This window comes from Hippoglossus stenolepis, chromosome 10 (assembly GCF_022539355.2).
Source record: "Hippoglossus stenolepis isolate QCI-W04-F060 chromosome 10, HSTE1.2, whole genome shotgun sequence".
Classification (NCBI taxonomy): Eukaryota; Metazoa; Chordata; class Actinopteri; order Pleuronectiformes; family Pleuronectidae; genus Hippoglossus; species Hippoglossus stenolepis.
In genome coordinates, this window is record NC_061492.1 from 13,446,077 (window position 1) to 13,472,933 (window position 26,857).

Consider the following 26,857-nt stretch of genomic DNA (forward strand, 5'->3'; position numbering starts at 1 on the left):
TTGTATTGTGTGTATTATAAATGCCGCTCAGGCCGTCTGCATATTTGCCACCTGGGTGTTTGTCCCAGATTCATGTTTGGCAACAAAAATAACATCCTTTACAATCTTTTTTATAAAGTGTGCGGCCTTCCACTATCTGCCATTTGTCAGCACGGGCCGACAGCTGTGCTATTTATATGCTGAGCCTGACATGTGAATGCTATACATCAAGATGTGAGGACATACTTACATTCTGGCATTCACATGAGAGGCTTGGCTACTGCTCCTGCGATGTTAGCTTTACATGCACTACAATGTGTTGCTATATTAAAAGTCTTTTCCCGGAAAAGCTTCGCTGACCATTTGTCAAGCAGAGAGGACCTGCAGAGCGAGCGCATGTCATGAATTCCCATTTCTTCCCTCTGAGCTTGTTATCTGAGTTAGGAATCGACATTCTTGCTTCGGAGCTCTGGCTTTTTGGCTCTCTTGAGACTTCATCATGGAGGCTAAGTCAGATGTTAAGCTGCCGCGTGTGAAGTTATGACTTGAGAGGAACACCGTGGAAAAAAGTGGGCGCAGGCTGAAATGAGCCAAGTACAGATCCTCATGCAGCCGCCGAAGCAGAAAGCCTCACGCCATGCGGGTGCGAATGCCAAGTGAGGAACTTGAACCAGAGCTCGGGTAGACCCATTAGACTCTGGCATGAAAGAGTGCAGCGCTTGACACGCAGCCAAACAGGAAGTGGACGTGTATAGCTCATTGAATCTGTCACTGATCGGACGGGTGTAGTGTCGCTTTTTAAAAATCAAGTGGCAGTAGATTTTCAGGAGCATAAAGGGACAGCTGGTCACAGGTGGGGCTGCGCTGTGGCCTCAGAATCAAACACACATACTGGCAAGCACACGCACACTCTTGAGCACATTACAGTGCCTATCAAGGCGTATTCCCCTCGGTACTGAGACAGGGGACTTAAGCCCCTCGGCCAAGCTGCTCTCTGCAGCCTTGGACCCTAATTCTGGCTGAAAAGTACGATCTATCCCCCAGTCAGGTAATTAGCCACCGTCAGCGGAGCCATGTGTGCTCGGCCGTTTACACTGAGAGTCGGTAATGAGCTGGCCTTCCATCCTTTAACCCCCAGCCCTCCCTGATCCCTTTGCCACTGTAAAGAAAAGGCAGAGAAACGAGCGGGGGGGCTGTGGAGATGTGGAGGTAATATAAAGAGTGTGTAAGAGAGTGGAAAGAGAGAAAAGAGATTGAGAATAGTCTGAGGTGAGGAGAGCAGACCGGCATCCTATCAGTGGACCACTACCCCCCCCCCTGCTCCTTAACACCACCAGGACTCCTCTGTGACCTCTGACCCCAGTGGTCAACAGACGATTACTGCAGAGTTGAAATAGGCCCTGTGTTAATCTGCCAGCCAAGCCTGTCAGGCTTGGCTGGCCTCTGTAACCAACAGAAACCAGTGATGGACTGCTAACAGTACTGGAGTCCTACCAGGAGAGAAAAGAGAAAATACGCCTTTGTGTTCATGGCTCTTGACAGAAAATGTCCACTGACTTCAAGCAGATATCCAGGCATTGCTTTTCTAATTGATTCCCAGTTTGGAAAATGGGAGCGTTGTCCTTCGATTTCCTTTCCTGCATCGTTCCCTTGTCCTCGTCACTTTCAGTGGCACGTCCCCAATCACACCCAGCTGCACCAGGGCAGCAGCCAAGAACATCTGCTGGGCTTCACATTAGTGGCAGAGGAGCAGATCATGGTAGCCCGCAGCTAACATGCCAATAACGGAAACCCTCATAGGTTAAGAGTACTTGGTCTTTGTAGACACAAGTGGTTGTGGATTTCATGCAGCAAAGAGAGAATCGCAAACCAGTTTTTCAGTTTTTCCCATAGTCTGTATATAATGGTGGATGAAATGGCTGCACCCCAAAAGTGAAGCCAAAGCATCTCAAATGCCACCTGCTGGCTGGCTGCAGTACAGGTCGTAAATCCAGCCTCCTCCAAGTTAGTGGATCTGACATGGAACCAAGTCAAATAATTTTTTCTCAAAGATGGTTTCTGTCATTTTAGGTTGTTCTTATCGCATTGATGTATGATCAAGTGTTCGATTCTATGTTAAGTTTGGTTTTAATTACTAATTTTATGTTATAAAACAGTTTGACAGCAGAGACTAACTCACGATTGGTTGAACACATAGCGAAGGTACAGCGTTATCTCAGCTCCACCCCCTGATCGCTACTGCGCAGACTATGGCTCCAAATGTGTTCGTATCCGAGATGGTTTTATTTCATGGCAGTGGGAGGAAGTGGAAACGTGTCGTCCATCTTTATATATAGTCTACGGTTTTCCTGGATTCATTTAATTTATTAAACGTTCTCTTTCAAAAGGACAATAACACCAGGAATAAAAGAATTTTAAATGTTTATCAAAGCTGAGGTTTCTCATCAGGTTCTCGACCTGCAACCGACTTTCTCAAAGAAGTGCAGAATTCAAGGCAGCAGCATGAAACAGTGCCAGCCAATTTACAAAGAGGGAGTGAGATAGTTTCAATTCCAGTGACCACAAACATCATTCCAGATGTTAACCAGAGCCTTTTCCCAAATGGGAGATTCAAGGTGCCCTATAATGGGCTGTGTGTGGGAGAGCCCCAGGCTGTTTTTTATTCTGCACACACAGAGTCCAAAGCGTCTTTGTCTGAACAACACTGCATGGTCTCCCTACAAAGAAACCAAGAGGGAATCATGAATTAAAACGAGTGCCTTTCGGCTCAGTGTTAACTCCCAATCCTCACGGGCTGCTGTGGGTTTTTGTCATTCTGAGAGATCTGGCTTTAATGAAAGAAACAAGCTTGAGAAAATAAAAGCCTTTCTTTCTGCTGCGTGTGTTACTTTTGTGTCCTGAAGGGACGTTTCTCACAGCCTGAGGAGGGCCCCAGCCTCAGCTATGTGGCATTGAGCAACTCATCGCAGCTACGAGGGCCACTAATTGCCTTTAGACACATAGATGGAGAATACGAGTCAGCCGCTCCCTTCTGTGCCAGGCTGTTTGATTTGCCCTAGATTGCGTACATGCAGTTAAAAGCTTTTGATGGCCTCATATAAACCATCTCTACAGCCAACTGTTGACATTAAAGGGAGGAGTAAAAATCTGTCTTCAATTTCCAAGCAGAAAGGAAGGACTAGCACTGCCAAGACCCATAAGAGACTGCGGTTATCGACGCAGTTAGAACTGGAGTGGCTAAATTTACAGCTTATGAATCTGATGGGAAATATTAAATAGGTGTTTGCCTGGTGTTCAATGTCAGAGAGTTTTGTCAGGCTTTGAGTCCAGATGTTTAGAAAGAGAAACATCAGTATATGTCAGGAGGCAGAAATACAACCTGACATGTGAGAAATCCCTTTTCATGTTCAACTTACATTACGACAAAACCTTCAAACATGTGCGACTAAACTGTTTAAAGTCATAAAGAAGGTACAGCAAGACTAATCATTAGCTCCCATGACACTGAGGGCAAAACCCAGGACCCCTTCAAAGTCTCTGGACATCAAACAGACTAATGCTTATCCAACATGAGAGAAGAGTTATGGTGGCGCTGTGGGGTGGTCATTTGAAATGCCCTTGAGGAGGAGGTCAGCAGATTAGTGTTGCGATGACCTCTGACCCCAAATCACTCAGGCTCCTTGACTACTGAGGAATGAGAGGTCAGCACTCCTGCAGAGCTCTGACTCGGAGATTCTCTGCAGGGCGCCATCGTCTCTAAAGGGCTGAAATGTAACAAACGCATTGACAAGACTTGACCTGACAAGCACTGCAGCATTGTGTGCAGAGAAAAAAAGGTGCTGTGCCATTATTTCAAGTTAATTAATGTCAACTCAGGTTAAAAGGCAAGTCAAGAAGCCAGGGTTTATATTACTGCATATTCTTTACAATTCGGTCCTCTGGGAAGTGATGTGCAATACCTTCCAATCGCTTCCAAATGCATGTAATAAAAACAAGAAAAGTGAAAGATTATAGTTGTACCAGTTTAGGCTGAGGGAGGAAGTTGTTGACCCTGGAGATGCTCCACATGCCCTCGAGGTACTGCTGAGCCTGAATGGTGACGGTGTTCAGGGATCCGGTGATCTGCCCTCCTGCCACCGTCACCTGGACGCTGGGCCCCGAGGAGGCCGAGGGGCTCTGAGACCAGCCCGGCACCCTGCGCCTCTCCCCCAGGGGCAGGACACTGTGCGTGATGGTTTGGCCTTTGGACAGCTGTTTGGCACGGACACTTGAGGACGACATGGGGAGTCTGGAAGGCTGCGGTAAAAACGATGCGGTGGGCAGGGCCGCCATGTCCGGGCTGAAGGCGAGGACGGGAGCACGGAGCGTCTGCAAGGCCTCCTGCCTCAGTTGGTGCAGAGGCGTGGAGCACACCTGGCAGCAGCTGACACCGGCGTCATGGCTCCCAGGTGTTTGAAGCTGCTCTAACAGAAATGTTGCATATCCAGGGTCCTGCAGAGAAAGCAAACACAAAAGAGAGTCTTTAACTCCACACACGATATGCCCACACACACACACACTTAAAGCATGTAACGCGTTGATTTCAAGCATATCGCTCGTCTGTTCTTATGAAAGGATTTCCTGTGTGTTGTTCACATTTTCCATGTGCGTCAGTGATCCGCTACTAGTGTGGTCTCTGGCTGCCCTCTGGGACCCTCACTCCCTGCCTTAACCACTTCCTTTTTTTTTTCGGGATGGCTGTTTGTTTAGACTGAGAGGTTTTGCCTGCATGCAACTTAAGACTGTTGATCAGGTTAATCAGGCATGTGCTTATTTCACAGAATCTGGGACCAAAACAAGAGGAACGTGAGGAGAAAACTTGGCTCGGAGGGATTAGCCAGAGACCCCACAGAGGCATTCTTCTGTAAAATAAACAAAATGTGTATTTTATTTATTTTGTGAAGCTTTCCGAAGAAAAAAGACAGAAAATTCCAGCTAGTTACTGCTTTTCAAGACGGTGTCCAGTAGAGTTTTGTCCTTTTTACTTTGTCTCTAAGAAGGGCCCCCTACGGTGTCCATCTCTGCTTGGGAGGAATGACAACAGACAACAACAGCTGAGCGGACTGAGTGCCCACAGCTATACAATTTACATATGATAAGTGTCCCAGCATGAAAACATATGATGAGCCACCAAATGTGAAAATAACTACTTCCTCCAGGAAGCCGCAGGGACGCACACAGCTATCAGAAGTTTGCAATATCAAATCTAAGTAACTTTCTGATTTTAGGGAAACAAACAAACACACACACACACACACACACACACACACACACACACACACACACACACACACACACACACACACACACACACACACACACACACACACACACACACAACACACACTAACAAGACAGTCTCTTAAGAGGCATTAAGGGCCACTAGGCCTCTGCCCAGTGGAGTCATGGCCTGAGACAGGAGCCCACAGCCGATACATAAATGTTTATGAGGCCTTTGCTCTGTGGAACCTCCGAGGTGATCAGGAGGAGTGAAGCTGCGGGGAAACAACAATCCACTGCACTAATGCAGCGCCACTTAATACAGCTACAACCCAGAGACCATAGAGACGCGGGTCGAGGGACTCTAAATCTCCTCCGCGTGAAAGCAGCTCAATACTCAGACTTCTGTGCGCACACACACCGACAGTATCAATAATATAATCACATAACCTTTGTACAACCCTGCGGGAAATGATGCACAGTTTCTGTCTGTCCATATAGTCAGAAATGGACAGAAAGTAATATTTGCTGGATTGCAGTGAATGTACCCATAATCTCCATATCATCACCTTACTTAAAGGACGATCGTGCGTTGGACTGTGACTGAACTGGCCCGATGTTAACTGAGTGGTTGTGGTAAATGATTTACTCTATACCGGCTACTTACTTTACACATGGTCGGGCACGGACAGGATGAGGGCACAACTAAGGAAAACACTTAGAAATGTAGAAATTCGTATAAATCTCACTGGGAATGAGGAGGCTGATGGGAGGATTACTGGCTGATGGGAGATCAAGAGCATCACGGTATAAAGTGAATGTTGATATATATAAATGAGGGATGGATTTGAATGTTAGAAGCTTATAATAGACATATGATAGAGCTATGATAGAGCTTTTAGGAATGATATCTAACGCTGCTTGATCCTGACACGTGAACGGATTCCATAGTTGCGCTCAGGCAGGATATTTATGCACAAGACAGGAGAGTTCCGCCGAAACAACATGAAACAGCCTATGACAAATTGGTGTGAAATGGGAAACAGAGCGACAGAGACGAAGGAAACACAGCGGCCTGATATCTTCTGTGCACTGGTCTAGTTTGGTGTCATGTGCGTGCCTCGCAGACAGGAAATTAAAGGGACGTCACAACCAGTCAACTCCGCCCTTCCATCACCCCGACACCCTTTACCCTCTCGGACCAGCTCTCACCCACCTCAGGGCACCGGTGGATGGAAGAAATCAATTCTCCCTCTCCCTCTCCGTGCATTGTTAGGTGTTGATTTAGGGGAGCTAATAAAAAGACACACAATGCTGAGCCCATCTGCTATTCAGTTAGCATTCTGGAGGTTAGAGAGCGGGCTGCTCCTGTAAAGCTGTCGGTGAGCTTTATGCCTGGTGGAGTGAATAAAGGGTCACGGCCACAAGGCTTATGGAGATGATGGGGGGCGATGATGACGATGTTAGGCATGTGGAGGGGGGGGCGAAGCGGATATGGTGAGATTGAAGGCCACAGGATCCATCTTTAGGGTCAGAGAAGACATACATATGGTATGTAATTCTGAGAAAGCAGGTTTGGATTTAAAATGAATAAATTACCCTCGGTAAAACCAGCTGAAAAGTCGCCACGCGGTGAGACACTTAAACAGTTTACTCTCGTGTCCGTGCTCTCCAGTTCAATCTAACGGCTTGAGAGCTTGTGCATGAGCATTAAAGTGGAAAACATGAAACATATGACGCATGAGTGCACCCAGCCTGGAAGCCATATTGTTTCTTTTATTATCCATATGATCTATCACTGACAGGTGCAAGTGGGTGTGAAGAGTGGTGCTGCAGCACGGAGAAGTATGTAACGCATAAGGCATCGACACAATGGAAATGTTCAAAGCATTCCCCGTCGGCGGGCCAGGAGTGGAGCTACTTCAGGGCTCGGACTCCTCGGCCATTGTTCCGCACAAGTGGGAGATGGCTTTGGTTTTCAACCCGAGGTCTATATCCACAGGGAGAGAGAGAGAGAGACTCAAAGTGCACAAGTGAGGATGAGAGGACAGCAAGAGGGAGAGAGAGGGGTGGGAGGAGGTGTAGGCCGAGGTTGTGGCCCTTGCCTGGAGGCTTGTGGGTGGTTGTGTTGGTTTACTGCCTGTCAGCAGTGATCTTTATTAAACTCTGGGGACAAATGCAGTCAGATGCTGTGCCCTTATTATGGAAAGGAGGTCTGCACTGCGAGCACGCTGGGGAGAGGGAGCCCTGCATGTGCCTGTGGAATGAGCCCTTCGCGGCCCTTAGAGACCCAAGTTTGTCTGTGTCCCTCACACTAACTGTGATGAAAACCAGGGCAGCCGCGGCAGGAGAGAGAGCCACCCGGCTAACTGACTGTCTCTTTGGCTTGATGGAGAGTGTCATCGCAGACAGGCCGTGCCCAGAGGCTGATGGAAACAAGCTCAGCCGTAACCACTTATGGATGAGGGGACAGGGAGGAGGGTGCGCATGATTTCTCTCCCGTGCAAACACAACCGGGCAAAGTCACACATTTCGAATTTCCCCCAAAAAATCACACCTCATTTGCTTCATCTCGTCCGCTACCTTCTCTCTACCCAGACAAAGTGAAGCTGCCAAATCCGACTATTCCCGTGTTCGGCTTCTGATGCGCCTCAGTTGTGGAGCACCGGCCTAGATGTAAATGAGGCTGAGGTCACAGTGATTTGAAATGCATGAGGCCCCCTCGCTGTAGCCCAGAGACTTTTAGGCACGCTCCATTGAAAGTAAAATACTCTGGGAAACCATATTTTCTATTCCAGTTGAGCCCAACAGATATTTCCCAGACATAAAAGCTCCACTACAGCGGTGGCAGAAAGAGGAATGAAGCAACATCGTATCAATGTGCATCCGTGATGAAAAAGAAAGAAAAAAAAGAAAATCAAATGAAATGTTGTAGCCTGCAGCTCCTCAGCTCATATGTGAACTGTTTTACAGCTGCCAGCACTGTGGCATTCTGCTGGATACGATTACCATCTTATTTCTAACATCTGTCATTGTGCAATTTGCCCAGAACCAGTCCAGAACTGACACCGCAGCAATGAGACGCAGACTATTCCTCGATCCCCTGTGTTCGCTCTGACTTGCTCAGTAAACGGAAACACAAGCCAGTGGAACTCGTGAAAGTTAATTCTACGATTCAAACTTCTCAGTCGGTTTTCCTTTCCTTCCTTCCCCTTTCGCGTTTCTCCTTCATTATTCTATCAGCACGGAAACATTCCTCACAATGAGTCAGTGCAAACACCATGCTGCTTAATATCTGTCCGCACTAAACTTTATTCACACCAGCACCAGTCCTGTTTACCCGTCACTGATCTTGAGTACTTCCTATGACTGCATTTCTTGTAAAATCGAGACCACACAGCAGCTGCCAAATCCGATGCCCTTTCAACTCCTATTAACCGGCTTTCCCTTCCTCTGCTTCCCTGTAAGGAGCCATCTCTGTTTACTTGGCCTGAGACAGTGTTGACCCTAACCACACACAGTCTACAGCCCCCCAATAAACCACAGGAGCCCAGTTCCAGATCCCGGGGTGAGGACGAGAGCTTCCAGCAGGCCTGCTTTCCCACAGGTAGCCCCGGCTCGCTCTGACAGCCGAGCCGGAGAAAAACGAGCACAGCTGCTGGCCTTTCCCCGGGTGAGCGCAGGGCATTAAGACCCATTACATTCCCAGGATAAAAAGCAACACATCCAGTGGCGTAATCGCCTTCTGCCCCCAACTACTCCCACCACCTCAACCACCTCTCAGACTCGCCCCTCCACAGCCGCCACATGGACTCAGATCCCCCGAAGCAGAGCTGGAGGGCCTGTGACTCTGATTAGATATCAGGTATGTGCTTTTAGTGCCGCAGCAGATCTCGGATACAGACCATTAAATTTAACCACTGCCTGCTCGGAGGCAGAGAAGACAATGACTCAGGATGTCACACGAGCATGCTACTTAACTCTGTGGGAACGAAATCTGGTCGAACACGAAAAAGGGACGGCTCGCCAAATCACATCAAACAGATGTCTGCCCCCCCGTCCGTCTGCTGACTTGACAAGATTAAACAAACCCGCAATAAGACGTTCAGCAAACAAAGCAACAGTATCTGCGGGAACACAAGTGCATTGTCATTACCTGGCTGGCAATACTTCCTGAGACAAAAAGCACAGAGCACTGCAGTAATGAATTCACTTGTCCTGTGTGAAAAACTATGGCTGCTTCATTTCTTTATGTCAAACTTTTCCCAATTAGAGCACAAAGAGAGTCCATCCAATAATAATGAAACATTTCTGCACCTTCTTGAATATTTCTCATGTGACATTTGGATTTTGTCTAAGTGAGGCTTCATTTAATCTGCCAACATTGGAGCTAAAGCTTTAGTCAGAGATGTGTTTGCAAAATCGATTCTGCTCTTGTTTTTCTCAGGCTGCCATAGAGACTGACCAATACATTGGTTGACCGATAATGAAACTTTCACAGACAATGAAGAAAATACGTGATAATAACATCTTGGAATCATTGCAAGATTTTTTTTTCTGTACATATTGGCCGATATATCTCTATGTGCAATTTGTTGATTGACAAATATTGGTATTGATATCAGCTCCCAAAAATCGGTCTGGCTCTACTTCTTTCTTCTCCTCTCCTGGGATTTTGTGTCTTTTCTACTGACCAACTTTTGTAAATTGCATGAAAACTTGATTAAAAGTGAAAAAAAAGCGAACAAACAAGTACAAAATGAAGACGTACTAACGCTGACTTTGCAAAAACAGGGTTCGTGACATTAAATTTCCCCCACAGAGATAAGACAGCATTACCGAATTCTGCAACTATCTCGAAGAACCAACTGCTTACTCACAATGTCAACAGCACATCTCTGTGAGCAAACCTCCCTGTCTCTAGATCAAACAGACGATTACCTTGTTTAAAGAAAGTCCATCAGATTTTTCTGCATCGGTTATTCCCTCAAAATGCTCAGTCGTGTCTCCCTGCGCCGAGCATCTGGTCACGAGGAGCTCACAGAAACAGATGTCAGTCTGTCTGCCCCCCGTGTGATTTAGCCCTCTCCTCCCTCTAACTGTCAGTGAACTGCTGACAGAAAATGCAAATAGGCTTTACCTCTTAGTGACACTTTCAACACACGATAGCACCACCTGTCCAGATCATCACCGTGACACATCCTCCGATGAACAATTGCAGGGTGGAGCGAAGTCTGCAGTGGAGATTTACTTCAAAACGCAGTTGTGACCTTTTTCATGATAAGACCTGCTGGGACATATCTGGGTTTTTTTGGGGGCTTACGAGCACCATGACACTGCTCATTGCTAAACTGCAGCTCCATAAAAACACATGTCACTGTCAATCAAAAATAAAAAGGCCATAGATCTCACTGACCCTCAGGTTAAAAAACGATAAAAGTCAGATGGGATCAATCGTGACTGTGCGAAACAGCGTGATATCACCGATGAGCTCACATAGAGTCAGCGCTCCATATGGTCATCCCACTGGTGTGTGTGTGTGTGTGTGTGTGTGTGTGTGTGTGTGTGTGTGTGTGTGTGTGTGTGTGTGTGTGTGTGTGTGTGTGTGTGTGTGTGTGTGTGTGTGTGTGTGTGTGTGTGTGTGTGTGCTTCTAGCTGCTCTCACTGTGGGTAGAATGAGATGCATGTTTTTATAAGTGTTCATAAGTGTTCACAAGACCAGGCTACATGAAAGGGAGAAATATGTTTGTGTGTGTGTGTGTGTGTGTGTGTGTGTGTGTGTGTGTGTGTGTGTGTGTGTGTGTGTGTGTGTGTGTGTGTGTGTGTGTGTGTGTGTGCGTGTGTGCGTGTGTGCGTGTGTGGCTGTCTCTCTTTACACCACACCCATCCATCACTCCAGCCTTTCACCACTTGGCCAGTTAATTACCTTTTCCTGTTCACTCGCGCACATAAAGAAAACAAGCCCTGTTCAAACTGTTTGGACAGACTTCACTCGCCCTCTCCCCCCCCCTTTCCAACATCCCTCTCTCTCTCTCTTTCTCTCTGTCTCAGTGTCTCTCTCTCTCCTCTGTGGACGAAAGGCTGCCGTCACTGCCTGAGCCCCAGATCCGTCAAGCTATCATCGGCTTTGGCCGAGGTCAGAGTGTTGGGAGGTCCAGGCCGGACTCAGCAGTGTGAGCGTGAGGAGATTTTAACTCTTAGCTGCAAAATGGACGTCTTCATTAGGGATTTAGTGGTGAGCGATCGTTACTTCAACTCAGACTGACTTTAAAACAATGCCCTGTATGAAGAGAGCAACGTGAACCATCCTTGCAAAGTTTTCTCATTAGTGAAAAAGTAATGCTCAACGCATCACCAGATAAACTAGACGGATGAAACATATTTTTCCCACTCTTCAAATATTTTCCACTTCCCTGACTACGGCTGCTGTGGAGCAACTCAGGCAGCAGCAGAGCTGCATGCTACGTTGTCCTCACCAGGGACGCTGCGGATTGCGTTTATGTACGCTTGCGCCAGCAATTGTGCACCTCTAATTAGAATTAGAATTTTGGGGCTTTGGGATGCTCTCAAGGTATTTTCTCCTTTTTCCCAACCAGGCTGGGCTGTGGAAACAAACCCAAATGAGTGCATAATGAAAAATTCAACAGGCGAGATGGGAAGGCAGGAGCCAGGTATTTTCTGTGAACTGCAGGTGAAAACATGGACAGAAGGAGGTGTGAGAAGGAGGGGTGAGGGAAGAGAGGTTGAAGAGGGGAGAGGAAGGTTAAAAATTGTCTGGCTCATTCTCAGAGATAATGAAAAACGTTCCCATTTTGCAAAAAAAGGAAAGTGCTGTTCAATAATATAACCACTTTCATTTAAAAGCTAAAACTGAGCATGTGAGGTCAGAATTAAAATGTTAACTCCGCTCCATGCATTTCCAGCCCTCATTAGTGCAGTGTGAGGCTGGAAGTGTTCAGTATTCCCGACTATCCACAGGAGCTGGTTGAGAGATCTATTTTTGTCCAAGAGCCCACTCTGAAACACTCAACGCAGAGCAGCGGATCCTGATACAATAGTTAGTCCCAGCAGCTCAAACCCCTTCTTCACTTGTATTCAAACAGTCTATGCGCAGTGATTTCAGCCACCTGCTTCTCCTCTGTCTGAACTGTCACTCTCAGAGAGCTGCGTTCACTGTAGTTTGCTCTACGGGAGTTTTTTTTTTGGTTTTCACTGAGAAACAGAGAACTCCCTGTTCCCTGCAGTTTATTTAGAGAGAAAACAAACTGCTGCAAAAGCTTACGGCGACTAATCTCCATCGCAGGATTCCCTCAGCCACACAGAAGGTAAAGTGTGTGGCGTGCAAGTGCACACACGAATGGTTAATTATCAGAGAAAAATGCAAAGGGAGTTGCTCGTGCTCAAACAGATGTAATTGCATATGGTATCTTCATCAACATCCTCCACAGCCCATAGTGGGAAAATAATCTCCGTCTACACATCAACAACATGATTGGAATTCATCATTTTTAGATCAACATGTAAATATTTTCTTCATGCCAGCGCGGCAGAGTTAAAGTGCACGTAGGCTTTAATGTATGAATCCACACGGTTCAGATTTGCCTCATTTCATTTGCTTAGTGCAATAATTCATCCAAGTCACCTTGTGCAGAGATGAAAAGCTACATGTAGTCCCGGTCATGAAAATAAAGTGATGTCAAGGTGAAATATTGAGTATCCTCCGACAAGTATTCTCTCCACTTTCCCCCTGGAATGGACAAGACAGTAATCGTACCGGCGAGAAGCCATATGGATAAATATTCAACATTTCTCTCACTGTTGGAGTCTCTCCCTCTCTCTCTCTCTCTCTCTACATGTGGGACTATATGGGAGAAGTCACATAATGAGGCACAGCATGTTGTTATTGTCGAGCGCAGCACTTTCACTTTCGGCAGGTAGCTCACTTTTCACACATCGGCTCATGTGCCAGTGTGCATACTGTATGGGAGCAACAGGCTGACTGATGAGAGACTGTAGGGAGCATGGAAACACCGTTAAATTCCCCCTCCTGGTTTTTAACTTCCCGAGTGTGTTCATAAGCTGAAACCACAAACCATCGCAAGCCGAGGTGAGCCGGGCTGTCCCATCCGCTCCCAGTCTGCGGCGGCATTATCTCCGAGAGAGTGACACGCTTTGTGTCTGACAAAGCTGCTGCGTGTCGGCAGAACAATGGAGCAGCCGAGTTGTGAGTGGCGGAATCAGTCCGGTGCAACAGCCTGGTGTAGGTACAGCAGAGAGGAGGGGGGGGGGGGGTATAAATTTATCATGAAAGATGTCATTGCCATGCCATTGACTTCTCAGAGAAGACAATTCTCCCTAATAATAGACATTTCAACATCAGCCCATGGCTTTCAGCCGGGGAGGGTTGTATTAATGGAAAACTGTTTTCTGTTTATGAGAACTAGACATGGAAAGCTGCTGAGATTTGTGAGAGAGAAAACACACAGAGATAAGCACTAACCAGTATCCAGTATAGTTTTTGATTTGTTTTTTTTTCTTGCTAATTGAGATGTCTAGACACATTCTATTGAATCTTAGTGAGATAAGGAAGTAGGCTGAACTGTCTTGGTGGAGAATAGCACACGCTAATCCACTTACTGAGTCTAAAGGACTTTCATTCACTATCCTAGAAACTGCTTGGCTTATCAAAATTTGTTCACATGCACATTTTGCTACTTTGTCTCTCAGGAACAATAGCCTCCTGCAGATGGCCTTGTGGCCCACAACACAAAGCTGCTCCAACCATTTCACTTAATATTCAAATGAGCTGCTCAGGATTGGTTTGGCTGGAAGCCTGATTGTTTTTTTTCAAAATAATATTCAATTTTTACCGTGATAGTTCATGGAAAACAATTTGCATTTATTAACATTAATTCTGCTTTATTACCAACTACGACAGTGGTCCTGGAGACACCTTAGCTGTTTTCTGACATCAACTCCAGAAAATGTTCTTAAAACTGGGTCCAGACATTTTACGGAGTTTAGACTTCACAACAAGAGGAACGTCTCTGGAACAGTCAGGAGAGGGGCGGGGCCTGGGTAGAGCGAGCACGAGGCAGCAAATTCTGCTGCATAAAATACAATGTTTTCATTTACAGCACATCAACACCAGCACTTCTTATTCTGCAGGTAGCCGAATCCTGGGAGGATCCACCCGGTGGAGCCTCTTTTGCTCGGGGGTGGAAGGACACATTTTTCGGACACATTTTTCGGAGCCTTGAAATAGGGACAGTCTAGTCGAGCTACTGTGACGCAATCGCTCCACAAAGGCATCCGACGAAGGATGCAGCCCCTAAATTGAGACACAGCTAATAGGATATATCTCCTGTCGGCGCAAAAATGGACATATTGGACATATTGAGTAACAGACGGACAGACTGATGTTTCCCTACAGATATACTGCTAGAAGTAACACACAGTCCAGCAAACACAGGGGAAAACGAATTGATTTCCAAAAGCTTTGGATGTTATCCAACTGTTTGAATCAAACCATTAATGTCTACGGTGACAGGAGCTGATAGTGCAGGAAACTGCCAATCTAGCCTTCTCTTTGTACCACTAAAGGAATCAACTTAAAAACTGACTCAATTCTTATGCCAGGGACACGAAAACGAATGGACAAGGACACTGCCGCTGTCACTTTACTTTGTGAAGTGATAACCTTGGAGCTGTTGGCAGCTTGAGTTCTGAGTTCTCGTCTTCCCATTCTTCAGGGGCTTTCTGTCTGCTCGTATGAAATGTCACAACACAGCCGAGCCCAGTTAGAGCTGAGCGAGTCGGCATGATGGTGAAACAATAGCTGCAGGTTTCACTGCTGAATTTTTATGCTCTGAGCCAAAGTAAAGGCAGAACATGTGAAGCAAAGTGAAAACCGAGAGCTGTAGCCTGCAGTGATTTGCACTTTTGGCTCAAGGATACAATAGCATTCATCTGAACCTGTCTGTCTGCATAATCCCTGAGTGATGCGCCTTGACTGCACTTCAGAGAAACACACACAGTTAAGAGCAGTTAAAAAGCAATAGTCACTCAAGGAGCAAAGAGTTGTACGGTCTACAGCAGACTGATGCAGACTAATGGATCTTTTATATATTTATGAGTGGAGAATGGAAAGAAGCCAGATATATCATCAAGCCAGGGATGTAAATTTCTATGCACGGCTCCAGTCTCTTTGTTTTGTTAATTTGAAACAAGACAAAGGACGTCAGAGCCATTACAACATGTCAGATTGAATCACAAGCTACATCAGTGCCGTTTCAAGCTGCAAACACACACACACCCACCCACACACACACACTTATGGAGTGATATGTAAGAGGGTCTGGGGATGCAGAAGCATGCCCAGTCCGTGCTCACGGTTTTATTGTGGGACTGCGGGGTCAAAGGGTAACTAATTGCGCAACTCATGGAGGTCAGCGTCGATGTGGCCTTCTACCAGAGCGCTGGAACACCACCTGAAGGTCTGTCAGGAAAGACAAATGAACTCCGACCTCCCTTCGGATGACATCGACCCCACGAGCCACATCTTAATCTGGGTCACGGAGAAAGGAGGAGACCTCTGCTGTCTGTCCAGCGTTACGTGCTGACGGAGCTATCGCTGACATTTACCTGTCTGGTCTCGTCTTCAGTTACTCATAGAGAAAACAAGTCTCCGTGAGGTCAAACTTGGCCTATTGCTCCTTGTGTGTTATAAGTAAAAGTCGGGGTCACTCTGGCCTCAGCGTGCACACAAACAGCTGGGAAAAGAAAGACAGAAAACGCTGCTTGGTCTCGCCAACAATAGCTTTCTCGTGTCAAACAGCTCTTTCTTTTTCAGAGACCCCATAAAGAGCCAAACATAGTTCTGCCGCCAAAACTCCTGGAATTCCACAAGAGCAACTCTCAGTTTTAAAAGAGTGACTCCCTGAGCGAGGCAGGAGATGCTTATCATTTTTCACCAGTCAATAATTAGCTGACTCAGTAATCAGCTGTTTGTGCAGTGCGCCTTGTCCCTGCCTTCTCATTTAGCCGTACTGCTGCAGACGCTGGGGCTTTTACCTGCCGTGCCATCAGCAGAAATCCACCGCCTGTACCACACAGAGAGCTGACTCCACTGTCTGGAATGCACTCACAAGTAGTTGTGCCCCAATAAAAGAGCATTTACAATGTCTGCCGTGTGTGTGTGAGTGTGTGCACCATCCTGTTGCAAAGAATGAACAAATCAGTTTGATGGATGGATAAAACCACATGACAACTCCAGCGTTACGGAAAAGGTATTGTGATGGAGGTCTGGGGATCATCCAAAGAAAAGGAGTGTCTCGCTTTCATGATTAACAAAATGTCAAAAAGGATTTCCCTTCCTAAACAGAGGCTACAATCATGTGAGGCTGCCAGCCAATGGGACACGGACTGATGGGACGTCTCCCTCTCTCATGTGCTGCACTGTTTTGGAGACAAAAATGACCCAGACCTGTGTCAACAGCTGGGAAAAGCATCCCTCGCTGTGCTTTGTAAAAGTGATAAAAATAACACCATGAGGTAGCTCGCTGCGGGTTACGCCCTGACAGGGTCTGTTTTTCCTGGCCAGGAGGGTCACTGTCAGGCAGAGCTGGACATCCAGCCAACACACATCAAGGCAGCACTTTCCTAGCCTCCATTTTCGCCCCTGTCTTTTCCTGTTTTGACAGGAAACGGGAGATGATAACACGGCCGCGCAAACAAGCAGAGACTGCCTCCGACCTGCTGCCGGGGCCGTCCTCGCGCGGCAGTGGATGTCTGTTTTCTTTGGAGGGACTCGTGTCCAAACATACAAAAAAAAACATGCTAACCGTGCCACTAAATCTAGTACAAACACAGACATCAGGCCCGTGTGTCGCACAGGCCTGCACGCACACAACCCGACACACTCTGCATACACACCTGTCTTCATTGCCAAACTTGAATAACCTTTCCAGATCCCGGCACAGTCCTGTCTGTGTCAAGCATATCCTCGCAGGCTCCCAGCAGCATGCCAGCACAGCATCACACAAAGGAGCGCAATAAAACTGACCACGAAAGTCACGGACACAAGGCTAAATGGGACGAGATGAAAGCTGCCGCGGTCACCATGGGGACCCAAACATAAATGGCGGAGGTTAGCGGAGGAGCAATGTCAATATCTGTTTTGACGGGGGGGGTTGCTTTGAAGGCCAAGGGAGGTGTGGATGGGCAGCATCCCTTGTTTGAGTCTCTTTTTGGAATGTGGGCCTTTTATGTTGTCAGGAAGCACACCGCGGTGAGACACAACAAGTGGAGTGACGGGGGCCATTAGAGGAGCTTTGTTAACGGTGGGAGAAGCTCAAAGGAACGGGACACTTCGATTGCCCTCTCTGATCCCCCACTGGCCTTTGTTTATGAGCTAATTAAGCATTGTTCAGCGGCTGCAGGAGCCTCGAGCACTCAGTCCCCACAGCGCCACCGTGACTTTCAATGGCTACTGTAGGGCTTTTTACAGCGCCCTCTATAACTCAACAACTTGAGCAGGAAACACTTTCTGAACCTCTTTTCTAGTGCGGCAACCAAGCTCGGGAAAAACAGACGACTAATGAATGTGCGTGGAGTGTAAGTGTTTTTCGTGGATGTGTTTATGAGGCGGAGTAAAAGGCATGAAAGGGATGGCAACACAGAAATCAGGTGTATAGTTCAAATTCAGTTCAAATGTGGTCTGCAGCGGCTGCTACCGTGGGAGTTCAAGTGTGCCCCGGTTTCACCCCTCCATTGGCCACCGCAGCCGAAACAGCCTCTCGCTCACAAAGGAGATGAAAGCATAAACACCCCGTGTGGGATGAGGGGAGGCCTAGAGGTCAGTGGATGGACAGAATGGCGAGGAGGGGGCAGCGTCTCGCTAGATGAATGTGGTAATGACAGTGGCTGAAAGCATGTTTGCTGAGAAACGCAAACGAAATGGAAGGACATCTTTACAGAAACCCAATGGATTTGTGCAGAGATGTGCGACCTGAGTTTGGGTCAGGGATGGAGAAGTCGGGAGCATCGCGTAAAAAAGAAAAAAGACCAAATCACAGATTGTTCATTTACACGAATTCATCTACCAAGAAAATGCACAAATCAGGCCTTGTCTACATTATTTTGCAAATATAACTTTTCCCTCTGAGCTTGGGCCTCTCCTTCACATGCAAACAGCATTTTAACCCACTAAAATTCAGATTATTACAAAGGCCTTCCAAAGTCAATATCTTAAGAAAACATATTTTGTATCTGTGTGTATATGTAAAACAGATCAATTGGAAAACAACTTCAAAGCTTATTTTGCATGTGCCAACTGTTGCTTGGAGTAATGAGCATGTGTCAAAAACAACAACAATAGCTGCTATCTACCAGTTTCTCTATGTTTGGTTAGCAGGTCTAATTATAAGTTTACAGCTAAATCTACCATTAATGAAAAACATTCACGGGCATCTGCCCAGTATTACTCTGCATTTTACTCTGGTAATGGATCGTTGATGTAGACTTTATCGCCACCTACTGGCCCGGGCATGTTTGTTTGGGTATTTGTAGTCGTTTTCATGTTGTCGTCTGAATGGAAATGAATGAAAATGAAGGTCCTTTGGATGAATTTTTTTTTTTTTTTAAATGGAGGGGAAAATATCTGTTCGAAAAAATATCCGCAGTAGTGTAGAAACGGTATGAGTAAATAAAACCAAACATTAAAGCTTGACTACATAATAGTTTTATGGCTTGCCAGCTGTCCGAAATTGCGATGTCCATCAGAGAATGACCCTGGTTATTTGTATGTTTTTTGCTTGTATGAGTTGCTGCTGTTGAAGGACATAAAGCGAGGGTGTGTGAGCTGGACACAGCAGAGGACTGAACACAGCAGTGGCATCCACTCCTGCTCCCAACAATAAAGCTGTGCAGGAATTCACCAAGGCCAAAAGACACAGGTGTGCTCCCCAAGAGCTTCCCTCCTTCTCACCGGGCATCTGAGGGAGGGAGGGAAGCATTTCCGTGTTGCACAGACACGTTCAAAGGCATTCCAGCAATGTTTTTGTTTGATGCATAAATTTAGAGCAGTAAACAACAGCCACGATCCGAGAGGAGCACCAGGTGAGCGGCTGCCAAACAGCCTGTGGCGAACAAAGAGCAAACATACCACATTAATGATGACAACTGAAAAAACAGAATAGCTGAAAGTAGATCCAAATGAAAGTGAAATGTCACAGCAATCAAGCCACATTCAATTAGGACAGGCAGCAGCAATTAGCCCCCAAGACTCTCAGAAAACTGAAAAGTTTAACTAGCACAATAGTTAGTTGAGCTACATCCATTCGACTACTTTTCAAACTAAAACGATCTCCGTCCACTAGAGAGTTTTGGCTCTGGATCAGTTTTAATCCCCGTCCACGCCTGTAAGCAGGAAGGCTTGCGTGTACCGCTGGACACGGGAATTGTCACAGATTTTACGAATAATAGTTTGTCTCCTACACATGTGAGCAGTTGTATCATTGTAATCATCCAACAGCTGTTAGTAACAGGGTCAGTATTGCGTGTCATTCATTATCCATGTTGAGTACTAGATTGGTAACCAAGGCTAATGCCTGTTGTTCTCATCCAGAGGGGGGTCATGTGATAGGAGCCTGACAAATCAACGAAGGGTATGTCATAACTGAAAAGACCCAATCAGCAAGCGGTTGTGAGTGTCTACGTCATCATTTCCAAACATCTCAGTTTGTGGCAGTCCGGACTAAAACAAAGCCCAGGAGTTTTAAAACTGAAACAGGATCAGCAGCAGTGTTTCCAAACTTCAGAGTAGTGTTGACGCCAAGCGTATCCGGACAAGAGTTGATGCTTTTTCGTATATAAATGTAGTAATGTGGAGGTAGCCTCAGAATGCAGCAAAGAGGCATATACATATCACACAAACTCTCTCACAGGCTTGTTCTCACACACAGCATGGGAGTCAGGCACTTAGCTGGGGGTCTGCACTGTGAGGCCCGACGGCGAGTCCCCCCCCCACACTCTCGGAACGGCGAGGACGGTTCAGCTTTTACAGTCGATGCTGAGCTGATACTGAGAAGCAAACGCAGAGGATGGAGAGGCAGTTTGGGACTCGTAAACAGAGAGGTTTAAGTTTAAGTGCCCGACACACATGAAGGAGATAAAACAGCCCAGAGCTCTTCAGCAGAGAGGGTGACATCATAAAATAGAGCGGCAGTAACAAGTGGGGAAGCATAAAGGACGGATCTATTAATGGGAGTCGGTTCATGGGAGGGAGACGGGGGAAGGTTTACTCCGTCCACCGGGAGCGATGACGAGCTCGAGATGGCATCATTTCTCACGCCAGGACATTTCTGCTGATCTGAATGTAAATGTAATTATCCTAATTTTGCTTCTGTCAGAACACCAGTGACCTCCGTAGACCAGGAGTTTAGTGTAATGTGGACATTAATGCCAGTTCATCACCTTTATCAGAGTTTCTGCAGGTTTCAGCAGCTTAAATTTAAGATCTTTTAAGACCAACATGAATTCAATTTAAGACCAGTGTCAAGTACGAACAGCAGAGTCCCAAGAATTACTTGCACTAGTTTATAATTAAAGATAAAATAAAGAAGCCTAATGGAGAATGGAGAGATAAATTGCTAAGAACGAACTACAACTCACAGAGAGACATTACAAAGTCTTTATTCAAACTTGAAACTGTCAAGAAAGTAGTGTTAAATGACTGTTAACATAGATAAGACCAACCTAAACATACTTACTACCCATTGTGCAATATCTGGCATCTTTAGACTTTTTAAACTGCGTATATATATGTGGGTTTTTTTTTTACTTCAATGCTGTGTGTCAAAGTTCAAGGCACAAAAGAATCTGCTTATCTGCACAAATCATGGGATGAGCCAGAAAACATAAAGGGAGTCTGTGTTTAGAAGCTGATCTAACATGACTGTTGCCTAGAAGGGATGAAAATATCTCCAATCACTATGAAAACACTTTGGAGGCAATTAAAAAAAAAAAGCATAACAGTCACACAAGTGCACCAGTTTGTTGAGGAAACAGACTTCAACTCATGTGACGAGAAACACTGCTGCCGTGTCTCGATTGACTTTTTTTCTGGTGGAAATCCATTATGAAAATCCATACAGCTGAGGTTGACCTTTCCAGTTGTTCCGCTTATTGAGAAATTCAGATGCACATTTTTTTATCCGAGGTAATAAAAGCAACTTCGCTGCTGTTTTTTTTGTAGAATGCAAGGCTGTGCTATTTCCTTGAAAATGTCAGCAGGCAAATCGCTAAGTAAAATCGCTCAATAGTGAAAGAAAAGAACAGAAACACACATGTTGCACTCTCCTTGTGCCCCTTCTGTTTCAGGAGATACACAAGCTGATGCACATCTGATGTTTCAGACTCCACCGAGAAGGTTATGTTTTTGTCTGTGTTTGTTTGTTTGTTTGTTTGCCGGATTACACAAAAAACGATATCCTTGAAATTTTGTGGAGGAGTGTAGCGAACTTGTTAGCAAAAAACCTTTTTAGAAAAGGCCTTTTTCCAACATTTCCCTTGATTTCTCAGAGAACAATCATTGGGTATTGATGAGTGTGTGCTATTTGAAGCAGAACCAAATCAAAATCTGGATCTAGTAGATTTGAATACGGTTTCATAAGGGGCTCTCCTGAGTGCCATTCTAGTTTGGTGATGTAATATTTCAGGCCCATAATTACGCTACTACCCGAGTGTAGTTTTGTAGTTTATGATTAGTTACGCAATCATATGAGGTCATGATCAGCCGCGAGTCATCCAGCACGGCAAAAATCGGAGCTAAAGAGAGATGGTTTCTTCATTGTATTCACCTTAAAGCTAAGCCCGGCAAGCACCATAGTAATGGCACTGGCCAGTCACCTTCTCCATCACCTTCTCCATTAACCAGACCACCACGAGGCCTGTGTGCTGGAATGAAGATAAAACACTGACTATAATAATGCAATCATAAATTGGTAGCAGTTAAGTTCAGAAAGATGGATGACTTCTGCGGCAAAGTGGAAAGGATGGAGGGACTCTGAATGTGCTTCATCTCTTTCTTTTCCTCCAGTACTTACACGCACGTTCGCACATCATCAATACACACACTCATCCTCGCTCGTGGAGCTGGACACTCAAGCATGAAATGAACATGAGCAGCGTGAACTTTGACTGGCATTTTCTCACAGCGCCAGGATTTATGGAGCACTATATACGTATCTGAATGAGATCCCCACAATGAAAAATAGCACCGACGCACAGGCCCCGGCAAGACAAGTTAACACAACCCATCTACCAATCACAACACAAGCCATCACAATCCATCTACTATTACACAAACACAAATAGACTCACAGAGGGACGCATGCATTCTGTCAGCCCGACACATATATAGAAATATGACATGAAAGCAGCGGTGCACTCACACGGCAGCTGCGCACCACAACTTCAGTTTACTACTGTTGGCAACTGAGAGACTCCACCGGGAATTGAACGGGTGATTGTTCCAGTATTAAATAAATAACACCTTGCAATCAGTGGCTCCGGTTGAGGACTTTGTATTTGCAGAGAGTTCAGCAGTTAGAGTTAGGAAAGCCGTTTTCAGAGAGGGACTCATGTTGACAATGTTCATAAAATTGGGTTAAGACATTTTCTGGAGTTTACTGCAGACAACAGGAGAAGAACATTCGAACATGGGATTGTGCGTTGTTCTGCTACATTTGCTTTTGTGTGATCGTGCTCTCAAACAAACTCAATTTGTCGTAAAAGCTTCTCTAATCACTATTCTTTTATCAATGAAAGAAATAACTAGCAGTGTGCAATGTCCAAGGAGTTGCTTGTACATAAACAGAGAAATCTGGCCTGATTCAGCAGTTCCCTTCAGTCCTATACCAGGATTTTAAGCATCTTTCAGCTCATTCTTTTGGTTTTTACTACCTACAACTTTACTGTTATGGTTCGATCTAAAAGCTCTAAAACCCGCTGTGTGCTACCTGCCCCGCAGCAACGCACAGCACATGGACAAAGAAGAGACGGAAACTATGCCTATGTCTGACTATAACAGACCTGTAAGAAGAGTTCTGACAATTGGGCTCACGTTCATCAGGTAGACACAGACGGATGAATACATATATTCTGGGAACTGCTTGGATTCACAATAACAACCTCATGAGGTGATGTCGGTGATTGCACAACCACCAAGTAGCCAAAGAAACCTGTTGATCATGTTATCCCTTTTTAAGTAATATACACCTCATCCTTTAACTGCCAACACAAGGCCTTCAAACTGCCACAACACTGTGTATAATTCATCATCTTATTGTGTATTTTATTTTGTGTAAGTAAGAGAAAAAAATCGCTTGCCAAGACAAACTCTTTAAGTGCCTCGCTGCTGGCGCTTTGACAAAAGCTCAGAGAAGGTTTTGCTCAGTCCATTTAAACATTTATGAGAGATTTTCTGAACCCGCTTCCCTAAGATCTAGGCCCCGCTCTGTGCACGGCGCTCTGAGGGTAAATATTGCCACAGAGGCCAAACACTGGCAGCATTCTGAACTGGCAGGTGAGAGGTAGAAGCTCCATTGACATCTGCCAGAGAGGGAAACAAACAAAGCAACGTCAAGTCCGACGCAGGCGCCGCACTCTGCTGATCCACTGTTTGCTGTGAGTGAGGGAGCCACGCCCCAAGCAGCGCAGAGTTTGCCGTCCGCATATCCATCTTGGCAAGGATACACAGCGCTGGCATTCTCTTTCAGCACATCGCAATAAGCCAGGCGATTTGTCTGCTACCACAAGGCCTGCTGTCAATTGAGCGCGTTTTTATGGAGCCCCTCCAACTCGGCGCTCGGCGGTGTCCGTGTCTTGGAAATTTATCTCTACAACTATGTTTTTCCAATACTCTGAATCAGACTCAATAATGGACTGCAGTCTGCCTGGGTCGGGCACGTCTCACTTCACCATGACATATGGAGCCGAGCACCAGGAGCCCGGAGAAAGCACAAGACGAAGAGTCACACACACACGCAGGCAGCTCGCCCTAAATTAACAAGTCAAACTGATGAATTCCCACTGGCTACACTTCTTGTTGCATTTGTGTTCTTTGCGCATTGACATTTCTGCCTTTTGTTGCTCCGTTCTCATGCTCCGCAGACCTGTGCTGTGCCGTAACACATCGTCCTGTCAGCCCCGTCCGCGGGTCCATTGTTTCATTTCGGTCTGGCTCATTGTAGCACATGATCCTTCACCAAACAGCAGCAAACCCATTCAGACACGCATGGCAATCGTTCATCAGCTACAAAAGCAACAAGGAACAGCTCAAGAATATAGGTGCTGTCAAAAACCTCCGCAGTGCCCGTTGCTATAATTCAAAGACTTCTGTCCAAATGACTCTCGAGCAAAAAAACCACATCCTCAGATTTGATTGATTAGACAGGTAATGCCATTTCACAATACCTCACAATGAACACTCCAACTAAATGTGATGCGAGCTAGTAAATCATCCATTCATCCATTAACTATACAGGTCGTCAACTTTTGGTGATTAGGGCCGACGCTGGTGTTGATATACAATCGACATGTGATTTCCACAGTGGAACTTACACGTCATGTCCTGCCTCCTGCATGTATATCCACATACGGGGAATTTAGAGTCTCCTAATAACCTAAACTACATGCTAACCCCGGCACAGCTAGCAAATTACCTATAATAATAACAATAATAACCTAATCATTGTTTATGGGCTAATCAAATTTAATTTAGTGAGCACATTTGGTGGTTGAAGATCATTTACTTAAGTAAAACTAAACTAATAATATGAAAAACACAACAAGTAAAAGTCCTGTGTTCAAAACCTCAGCTAAACCCTGTTTTCATTTCAAGTATTTTCCAGCTAATCCAAGAGGATTATGTATAATTTGTCTGTTTAATTTAAGGAGCAGGAGAATTTTCTGAACCAACAAAGGATCATTTGCACTTTGGGTTTATCTGGAACATTCAAATTCACTAACAACACATTTGGACATCCATAGTTTTCATTGAACGGGAAGGGGCAAGAACAATTGTAATGTGAAAAGTAACAAGAAACTAAAGCTGAAGGAAAAATGTAGGGGAATAAAAACTATGAATATTTTCTTCGGAGGTGAAGTGGAATAGGAGGATAAAGTTGCATAAAATGGAAATATGCAAGTTAAGTGCAAAAACCTTGAAAAAAAAAGATTTCTAAAATGTTTAAATCTTTTAATGATTGGTGAGATTTTGCTGCTTCAGGCCAAAATCTACAGCGATTAAAGAAAAGCAAAGACGCTCTTCAAGGTGTGAACGTTCATGGCCTCTGGTAATTTAAAACTGCTTTCTCATCAGCTCACTTTAAGATAATGGGGCAGTTGTTCTCCTCAGTCACATACTTTGTCTAAACAGCGTTTCTGAATAACTGTTATTAAGGATAATCTGCTGGCTTGTATAGTTGATTTCTTTGGATGAACGAGACACTGGAGCCTTTTGCAGTAGCTCATAGCGGCAGAGTAAATCCCCCGGTCTAAGCAGCTCTAAAAAGCTGTGCTCACCTTGACAGGTAAGTGAGGGAACATCTGGAGGGCTCTCTGTAGACGCACATTTCAGTGGCACGCAGCTGCACCAGATGGCCAGAATAGGACACATTCAGGTTTGTGTGTGTGTGTGTGTCTGAGCTCGAGCATGATTCCACCTGTGTTCCCCACGTGCCAGTGTATGCACAGTGTGTGAGTATGCGTGCGTGCATGTGTTTGGAAACTTAAGTCAGCTCCTGTTTAATCTCGCCCGCGGTGGATCCGCTCCTCTGAGCAGCCACGAGCGCCGCGCAGACGTGAGGAATTGTACTTATTCCAGGTGGAGAATTCCTTAACCTCCTCCAACGGATTCCTTCGCTTTGGTCCCGATGAAAGGCGGTGAGCATCAGCCTCGCCGCGGCTCAGTTTCCATCAGCGCTCGCATCTGCACACCCTGAACCCATTTCCTGCACTCTGCCTCGAAGCAATTCACCCTCGCAATTGCGATAAGTAGCGGCCCGTGCAGCAACAATTGGGGTCAATTCACTTTCGGCTCTGCAAATTAAAGATGTAAAATGAAACTGCAGCAGACATTGTGGAGATGTGGCCTCCATTCCAGGCTTGCCTAAAGGTTAGAAGAAAAGGCTTCTGGCACTAAAGTACCTTGAAATGCAGGAGGAGCTGTGAAAATCTGTATGCAGGAATAGTGAATTAAAAAAACTATTTACGCTCACTTTACTACTGACAGGGTTGTTCCACTGTTCACATTTAAAGGAATATGGCTGCACTGTGTGGCTCCCAGGAGGATATAAAGGCTGGAAAATACAGGAAAAGAAGGGAAAATCTTATATTCCAAGTCATCATCCATCAGTGGGTTTTGTTCTGTGTCACTGTAGTGTACAGTAAGTGGTGGAAAATGAAACTTTTCTGAGCCAGTATCGATATGATTTATGAGTTTTGCCAGCAATGTTTTTCTTATTTCAGGTTTATTACATATGCTACTTTAAGATGTGAACGTGTTTTTCTATAAACCCATTTTCTTTCAATAAAAGATGACAAAACTAAAGTTAGC

General features: G+C 45.6%; 1 protein-coding gene across 1 annotated transcript in view; it reads right to left on the reverse strand.

The window, feature by feature from the left end:
- Positions 1-26,857, reverse strand: part of kif26ab (kinesin family member 26Ab) — a 71,709-nt gene that overhangs the window by 38,977 nt on the left and 5,875 nt on the right. Inside the window, exon 3 of the mRNA XM_047341748.1 lies at positions 4,000-4,470. Within this exon, the coding sequence (XP_047197704.1) occupies positions 4,000-4,470 (471 nt within the window). The remainder of the gene's footprint in view (positions 1-3,999; positions 4,471-26,857) is intronic.